Here is a 9162-nt window from a genome sequence, read left to right as displayed (position 1 = left end):
ATATATATATATATATATATATGCATGCTCGACTCCATCCTCAGAGACCACATGACTATAGCTGCATAATAAAGCCCTGATGAATGGGATCAATGTACAAGAGGTGGATGTTCTTCGGGCATTTATTATTCATAGTAAGCTTCTCACAGCATATGAGAGAAGAAATTACACTGTGTGAGTCTGAAAAATTATTTTGTCACACTAGAGGCTTACTGTGGTGTGAGTGTTCCTCGTTGGAAAATAACACATTCAGTGGGTGGTTTCTATTGCTGCCTGGTGCTAATAATCACTTCCATCATTAGCGCTTAATAAGTTAGGAGAATCGCATCAAATGTCACAAATTAACGTTTTAAAGACACACATGATAAAGCGACTGATATTAAAGAGGCGTCACTGCTTATTACTGGAAAATTTAATAATAATAATAATAGTGTCAGATTGAGTTCAACCACTGGAGACATTTGTCATTCTTATAAGCCATGTTATTAAAAAAACAATAGGCTACATATGAGGAAATTCATATGATCTGTTACAAGTAGGATTTATCACAGATGTACTGTATACATTTTTGGTGCAAATGGAGAACTGATCAGAGTGTAATATGTTGCTAGGGGAAAACATGCATAAAATACACTGGAATAATGTATTAACCTACCCCATTCCACCGTCATTTTGACCTTATTAATCAGCTATTCCTTCAGTATTCCTGCCCTTGAAATTTGACTTTGAGGTCAGACCTCAGGTGTTTTTATTTTTGCTAATTCAAGTCCAAGACAACAATCCCTTGTGAACCTGTGGCGCAGCAGACTTCAGGTCAGCTGGGTTCTGCTAATTAGAATTAGGTTCAGCTCAGAGAGGCTCTGTCAGCTCTTCGAGGGTCACAAGGATGCTTCACACATTGACTCATTAAGTTGGACTACAAGGCTGGTCAAGTGGGAGCACGGTGCTCAGGAAGCAAAGCTGCTAATTTTCTAGTGTATCACTTCGAGCTGCCAACAGAAAATTATTTAAGTATGAATCAGATAATGAAGCACATATACATTTACATATTAATACGCGCAAAGCAATTAAAGGCCAAATCAGCGCTGACCCAAAGAAGAAAAGCAAACTTTAAGTAAATCTAGTGCATGAAATTTAACTTTTACAAAGAACTTTGTGAAGGCAGCTGCATGTAAAGTACCTAAAATGAGAAACTATTTTAAATCAATTTCAGCAATTAAAAACTCTCGCCTGAAAATTTGGAAACATTTTAATCTGTCTCCGCATGGCTGGACAGGCAGGACAGCCCACTGGGACTATTGCAAGCAAATTAACCGTCTCTCCCTCATTCTTAGTCTGAACTTTACCTCTTGCACATTCATGCTAGGGCACAGGAAGTTCTACTTATACCATTGTTTTAGTAGTAAGAAAATAGTTACGACATTGTGAGCCTAAAAACAAGGATTTTTCCCAGGATTTAAGTGATGAGACTGCCTTCTGGAGACTGCCAGTATTTTCAGACGTTGACGTTTCAGAGTAATCTTGAACCTGGTGTAGTTGCCATGCCAGGACACTAAATGGCGCTGTGATTTTAGCTTGCATAAAAATAGGCATGTGCTTTTGGCCCTTTACTTCCACCTCATTTAGAAAACAGTAACTTGTTTGTCTCTGATGAAACAAATGCTGGACAAATAGAAAAAATTGTTTGCACCAAGTGATTATGGTTTAAAGCAATAGACTACCATTCGAAATGTGCTGAAATGCAAAGGAGGAAGACTCTTTTTAAATCAACTGCACAAAACCAAATTACAGAAAAAAGTTTTAAAAAAAAAGAGAAACTATGATTGAGATCATAACCTGCGATACAAAAGACACAATGTGTAATAATTTTATGAAATAAAATGACTTTCAGACATGTATAGCACTTTTCAGGAACCTCAAAGACCATTTACAAAGAAATCAGTCATTTCCATTCACACAGATGATGGCAAGCTACTAGATAGTAGCCACAGCCGACAGAAACAAGGCTGCCATGTTGTGCCATTGGTTCTTCTGACCAATACCAGCAGCCAAGGTGATTAATGTCTTGTCCAAGGGCACGACGGCAGAGGCAAACAGGGTGGGAATTGAACCAGTGACCCACCAATTGCTGGGCAAACTCCTACCATCATTACCACTAACATCCCAGAAGTAAAACCAATTTCAGTTTAAAGATAGTTTCCAATCATTCACACATCTTATAAATAAAATACATAAGAATAATCACATACAAGAATGCAGCACTGTGTTTACATCATTCAAACTTTTAACCCTAACCCAACTCAAAACATGAAGTCTGTAAAATATTCAAAAACGCTTTGATGAGAGCTTTATTCTCTGAACATGTGATTTACGACAACAGCTCACTCACCGGCTTGGTGTGTATTGACGGTAACATTGGCCAGCGATCGCGGAGCCACACCCAGTCCAGAGACGCCATTCACAGCTTCCACGTGGAAGGTGTAATTGGTATGCATCGCATAATCCAGTATCGCCACAGAGGTTCCGGTTATACCGAGAGGTCGGGGGATAAATCTCAGGTCTGGTTCACATGGCTCACATTGACTCACACCAACATCGCCACCGTCACATCGTTGGCACAGAACGTTGTAGGTGATGTCGCTTCTGCCTCCTGTGTTGATTGGAGGCGTCCATTGCAGGAAGAGAGCAGTGTCATTGATTAGCGAGATGAGATTTCTTGGAGCTGATGGGGGCCCTGGAGAGAAGAGCAAACAGTAGAACATAGAAATTAATTAAAAAAAAAAACATCTTTTTTTAAACAAAAACCTAAATTCGCTCCTCATATGACAAGTTGGGGGGGCAGTGAGTGCTGCTGAAAACTTAGGCAAATAATGTGCAATGAGAGTCAGTGTGTAGGTTGTTGAGGATAAATATATCTTGCTGCATTTCAATCCAACTTTGTTCCTGGATGGAAATCAGCCGCTCCTCGTCTTTATTTTAGCTTTCAAAGCTGTCCATGATATCACTTGGCAATGAAATGTGAAGTTTTGTGAGCATGTCCTTAAATGTCTGTGTGAAGTTGTGTGGGCGGTAGGTTTTCACAGAGTTTACATGTTTTGTTCTAGCATCCAACTTGTCAATCTCTCACAAACAAATATCTGAAATTTCTATGCCTGTTACGGATTACTTTGTTTTCAACTGGTTTGGAGACCAAAGAATAAAACTTAGACTGGCCGCCACTGGAAATTAAAGGATTTCTTGAACATGGATTAAAGAATCAAGACAACACCCCAGGTATGTTTTTGATGAGGAAAAAAACTTTATAATGTCATGTAAAGCTCAAAAAATTTGATTTTACATAATACTGCCCCTTTAATCTCAAGTGAGTAGGATAAGAAAGCCTAAAGTGTTTATAAGGATATAAATAAATGTGGCTACTGTAGGAAATGGGATACATCAACACACAAATGACCACAGCAGGGAAATGGATTCCCACAGCCCTGATTATTGCAAAAGTTAATGAGATCATTATGACCACTGCTAACAGAAAATAAAAGAAAAATATTGAAAATACAATAAAATATATCACAGTGCATGAAATGTAAACTTGAGCTGCAGATATCCAAGGGGAAATCCTACTTTCTGGATTTATACTGTGGATGCTATCTTTCTCTGTTCCCTTCTAAAACCTAAAATGGCTGCAACTTGAAATGTTTCCTTCATTTAACGTTCTACTTACTGGTGCAGGCCATTGATGAAGGATCTTTGATACCTCTGTAGAAGCCTTTATCGCAGTGACAGATTGTGGCAGCCTGGTCATGGCTGGAGCTGTGTTGAGGACATTTGGAGCATTTAGTGTTCCCAGCAAACGCCTTGAAGTAGCCGGGTTTACAAGCTGGAGAGCGGAGAAAGACAAAACAAAACGGTTGGGGAAAATTTAGCATCCAAAGGTAACGTACCGTGGTGGAAGAGCACCTACATATTAGCTCACCTAGATGACGGCACAAAGCTATACAAGCGCAGCTCCGAAAAGTTAGATCTGTTTTTGTTTTAAAGCTTCAACACTTTTGGTCGCTCACATCAGAACGTGAACCTCATGGCTCATTTTCATCACATTCGGATTTTTGAAGCTGTGCTATATTCTGCTCAAAATTCATTTCACAGTTCGCTAACGTGTTTTGAAATGAAAAGAAAATAAAGACATTATGAGATTGTAAAGGCACCTACAACCTCTGGATTTCCTACTGATCTCCAGGGAAGCTCATTTTAGCTGCATGTGCCAACAATTTCATTCAGCTCATATTTCCCCATTATCAGCCCGCGGCACTGCTTAGGTGTAATGAAAGCACAGGTTTCTTAACATGTTTCCTTATCTACACTCTTTCAAATCAAAAGTTTTGCGTTTTGACTCTCTTTCTTTACTGCTACACACCGAACTGATGTACTGAATTGATGAAACCCCGTGAACTGTGTGGAAAAAGTACAATAACGATGATGACAAATGACAGATCAAAAGCCACAGACCAAGTTTGAATAGCAATAATGATGGCTGTGAGGAGCTCATTTATTTCCATTAAATTGGATTACAAGACTTTTCACACTGAGAATACTTTGAAAACAGACAAAGGAAGTCCATTTATAGGTGAGCGCTATTAACATACTAAAAAGAACAAAAAATAATTACAGCTGAACTTCATAATGTTTAGTTCAAACAGATGGGCAAGGTATTCTCAAATTTCCATCCTTAAACAGCTTGGCTGTTGAATTTAAAAATTTAAATTTTACCTTCTCATTTCTATTTTTCTATCAATATTTTTTTATATTTTCAATACTTCATATAGTGTAGCTATTCCGTTTTCACCTTTTCTTATTTGTCATCTTTCTTCCAATGCATTTCCTCTTCCATTTGCCTCCCTGCTTTACTCTCTGTTGCCTTTTTCTTCAACACTTATCAGAAGATGGAAATAGCCATTTCTCCTATCTTACCTAACTTCCTTGAATGAAAAGTAAAGCAATAACAGTGGTTATTTAATTTCTGGGATTTTTTTTTTTAGGACGATTTGCATGAGGAAACATTGTGTGCATCTGGGAAGGATAATAATTACAAAATTAGCAAGTAAATATGCCTGCTACCGGACAGGAAATAAAATGAAAGAGCAACAAAAAAACAAAAAACAAAAAAAAGAACACCCAGAAAACAGGGTATGGGTCACAAGAATTGTTTCCTCTCACTCTGACTCACACACATTCATTAATCCAGACACGTCTTGTATGTTACGCAAGAAACTTCTGATTAACATTTGTGTAGCAAACCTTTTTGTAGCTGGTTGAATAAACAACAAAGAACTCTAAATGTAACAGAAGAGTGATATGGGACCTTAAATGTGTTGCATTTTACAACTTGTGGAAAATGACAGAAAACATCTGTCTTAGGTTTAAATCTCAAGGTGCAATTTAACAAAACCAGATTCAAAAATTGGAAAATAACTAAGCTGCAAAGTAGTAAGTGTTAAATTAGTGGATTTAGCACTAAAATATCTCTACCTTTCCCCCCCCTCACCCTCTAAATAAAGTAAGTTGCTATTATAGCGGAAATTACAGTAAAATCCACCCTAAGTAATTAGAACTGAAACTTTGAATCACTGCAGATTTAATATTTTTGGGCATAATGCTAACATGCACATTCATCCAGCAGATCAAATCTATGGTTTAAAAACATCCATTGATTTATTTTCTACAGCTGCTTCATGTACGGGGTCACGGGAACAGAAATTTATCCTTGTTCCCTTGGGGGATAGTCCACACAGTGTGCCTTCAGCTGATCTAAGCATCTCTGTGAAAAAAAACAAAAAAAGAAAAACACACAAAGCAAAGCACCCCACAGCAAGCAGATGAGCACCACCTCTTGATAATACAAGAAAAACACAAATGAACAAGCGAAGGGTCTGGAACCAGAGCAACACTGAAGCATAAGGAAGGAAGAAACTGTCTTCACAGTCAGGCACTATTAGTAGCTTGTTTACTGCAGTTCATACACAAAGAAAAAAACTTCTTTTTAAAAAATGCTTCTTTCACCTTTCTATTGAGACTTGCATATGTCAGTTACTTAACTAAAAATTGAAAAGAAGCTACAAAAATATTTTTAATAGAGTTCAAATAAGGTATTATTGCTTGGACTCTGTTACTTTTAAAAGCTGGACAAATTCTTACCTCCAGAATCAATAACTTCTAAACAAACCGTTATAAAATCACAAGCTTTACCTCCTCAAAGTAGTTACAATAATACAAAACTGATTTTAATCAAAATAAGTTATATTTTGGCTGAATGAGTTCTCTGAAGCACGATGCAGACTAAGGTACCAGGAACTAGAACTCCTTAGAGGTATGAACTGGGAAACCCAGGTTGTCCAAACTCTCTATGAAGTGGACAACCAGTGGAGAGAATCAGTCTCCACTGTCACAAAGAAAGCATCATGTCTGACTGAAGAGGCAGAATATTTGGACCACTGTGACAGACTGTCATTTTTATCAACCTGTCTGTACTCACAGTGTACTGTATATTGAATTGTGTATATAAATTCACAATATATATGAGAAAAACTGTGAGAAATCAGCATTTTTAGCTTAACTTTGAGCAAAAAGACATACAAGAAACATAATTACGAGTACCGAAAGTTATTTTTAATACAGTTGAAAAGAAATGTACTTCTTTATACATCTAACAAATATTGGCATGAAACAAAAGAAAGCACTAATGGGCTGAAAAAACAAAGAGGACTATTTTTCTGACACCACACATGATTTTAAAAGTCACGTATCTTGGTTAGAGCTTTCTTGGATGCCTAGCCACATTCGTATTTTTTTCATAGAACTCGTCAGTCAGTAAAGATGATTGAAACTCTGCCAGAAAATGTTGCCAAGAAGGTGCCTGAACAGAATTAATTTCTCATCAGCAAATGTTAACAAAACACTGGGAAGCATTCCACGAAACACTCAGACACATCCCCAGATGTTGGTGTTCATTCTGGCTGTTTTGTCGTTCCAATGCAAATAAAAGTCTAGATGAAGTAAAAGCCGTGAAAGCTCTGCTCTACATCCACATCTTGCAATGATAAATGTTGGTAAATTAGGTTTGAATTTATGCTAAAGCTTGTGGAATCTCATATGCTCCAGGTCAGCTGACCTCAAACTTTTTTTTTTTTTTTTCCGCCACATGATGAAATCAACAACTAATTTCCTCTTTTGCTTAATTTTAAAACACATTCTGGGATGCAAAGAAAACTTCATTTTCCTCCACAAATTCTTCCCTTTTCAAAGAGTAATCCACGTGAATAAAAGTAAGAAGGACTACGCAGTCATCAAGCTCATCTTTTGACTTGAGTATTTCTTCTAAAACTTAAGTTCCAGCAGGTCACCCTGCAAAGAAGTGGTCCATCTAACAACATCAGTTGTGTATTTACCAAGAATGCGTTGTCGGTAATTTTGAGTTTACCGTCCAAGGTTATAAGCTGTCTCTTGGCTTTACGTTGTCAGAAACAGATGGTGCCAGAGAGTATGTTTACCCTGCCTGGTCTCTCAGCTTTGATATGCAGATGGGAAGTTCACACAGAATGAGATATGTTCTAGGCTGCCTGCCTGTGCTGAGTTACAGGCCCGAGTAAACAATCCTTAATGGACCTAAGAGGGACACAGCAGCTCAAACATAACCAAGACCTTATCGATTCCCTCATTTCCTATTCCATTTTACCTTAAATTTAACATCAGAAGGCAGCATTGTGTGCTTTCTACGTATTCAATTTTGGGCCAAGATATGCACATTTCATTGCGTCACCCTCAAATCAAATACTTTCCCACCATTAAATAAACATTAACAGGATAACTATCAGGCACACGCATATATGAATTACAATCAAGGTACAGAAACTCAGAACTGCTAAACCCATTTACGTTTAATCGCAAAACATCAGAATCTTTCTGCTTGGTCTGGTCTCGTATGCGACTGGTGGGTTTTTGATTTTTTTTTTGCAGAGTATCTGTGCTGATTCAAATGGAATTTGAAAAGACATCTCTATTAGCTTCCCCCCTCTCCCCCCTCCGCATTTCGCTGCATCCTTTTCAATGCGGTGCTGTGACGAAAGGATGTGGAACAAATAGAATCAGCTCTATGATGTTGCCTTATCTAGGTCATGATATAACCAGCCTATCTCTGAGTAATCCTCTTGTGACTGACACTGAAGGAAAGCAATAGAATAATAAAGTGCATGATTGAGATGTCAGAACAGTCTGGTAGAATGCTGTTGGGGTGGAAAGCCGGGTTTGATAAGCCCCAACGCCTTTGTTTAGGCAGCTGGGAGGGAAAGATGGACATGTTAGTGCCGAGGTCTGCTTATATTTTGGGAGCGCTGGGGTTTTCCCTATTCTCTCTCTGACTCTCTCATCCTCTCGCTCCCTCTCTCCCTCTTTTGCTTTTTTCCCCATGCTGCCTCTCAGACAGCTTTGATCACAGCACCCTTTGAAGCAGTGTTCCAAAATGAAAACGAGGAGAAAGCAGAAGTCATCGAAAGTTCACGCCTAAACTTCCTGCAACTACTGTTGAAGTGCATATCTTTATAACGGCATAAGCCCTGACAGGAATATAGAAATTATTCATCAAAAAAACAAAAAAAAAGGATTGGACATAAACCGTTAAGGCAGTAAATAATTGATAATAGGGCCATGCTGTGTTGTTACTACACACCAGGTCCTTTTGACTAATTACAAAAGGACCTTTTGTAATTAGTTACTACTACAGTAGTAACTGTAGTAACTACAGTTACTACTGTAACTGTAGTTACTACAGTTACTACTGTAACTGTAGTTACTACAGTAGTAACTGTAGTAACTACAGTTACTACTGTAACTGTAGTTACAGTTGCAACTCACTGTAGTTGCAGTGAGTTGCAACTCACTGCAACTACAGTGAGTTGCAGGATGCTGTTTGCAAATTCCACAGCAGATTTTTGCTAATATATTGGTTATTGAATACTGTAATGAATGTTGTTCAGACAAATAACGGAGAATTCAGTAAAAGAAACTCGGTAACACTTTATTTGAAGGGGGGTGAATAAGACTGCCATGACACTGTCATAAATATGACATAACACCTGTCATGAACATGAATAAGCCTTCATGAATATTTATGAC

The 9162-nt window shown here is 38.0% G+C and overlaps 1 protein-coding gene across 1 annotated transcript in view; it reads right to left on the bottom strand.

Annotated features, from left to right (window-relative positions):
• The window catches only part of LOC103139358 (ephrin type-A receptor 6-like), a 52582-nt gene that overhangs the window by 21059 nt on the left and 22361 nt on the right, over positions 1 to 9162 (bottom strand). Inside the window, exons 7-8 of the mRNA XM_007553922.2 lie at positions 3719 to 3874; positions 2390 to 2734 (exon numbers count right to left, since the gene is read on the bottom strand). Of these exons, the coding sequence (XP_007553984.1) occupies positions 2390 to 2734; positions 3719 to 3874 (501 nt within the window). The remainder of the gene's footprint in view (positions 1 to 2389; positions 2735 to 3718; positions 3875 to 9162) is intronic.

The sequence above is a fragment of the Poecilia formosa genome, unplaced genomic scaffold (assembly GCF_000485575.1).
Source record: "Poecilia formosa unplaced genomic scaffold, Poecilia_formosa-5.1.2 Scaffold60, whole genome shotgun sequence".
NCBI lineage: Eukaryota > Metazoa > Chordata > Actinopteri > Cyprinodontiformes > Poeciliidae > Poecilia > Poecilia formosa.
Note: the sequence above shows the minus strand (reverse complement) of the source record. Positions and strands in the feature narration are given on the sequence as shown.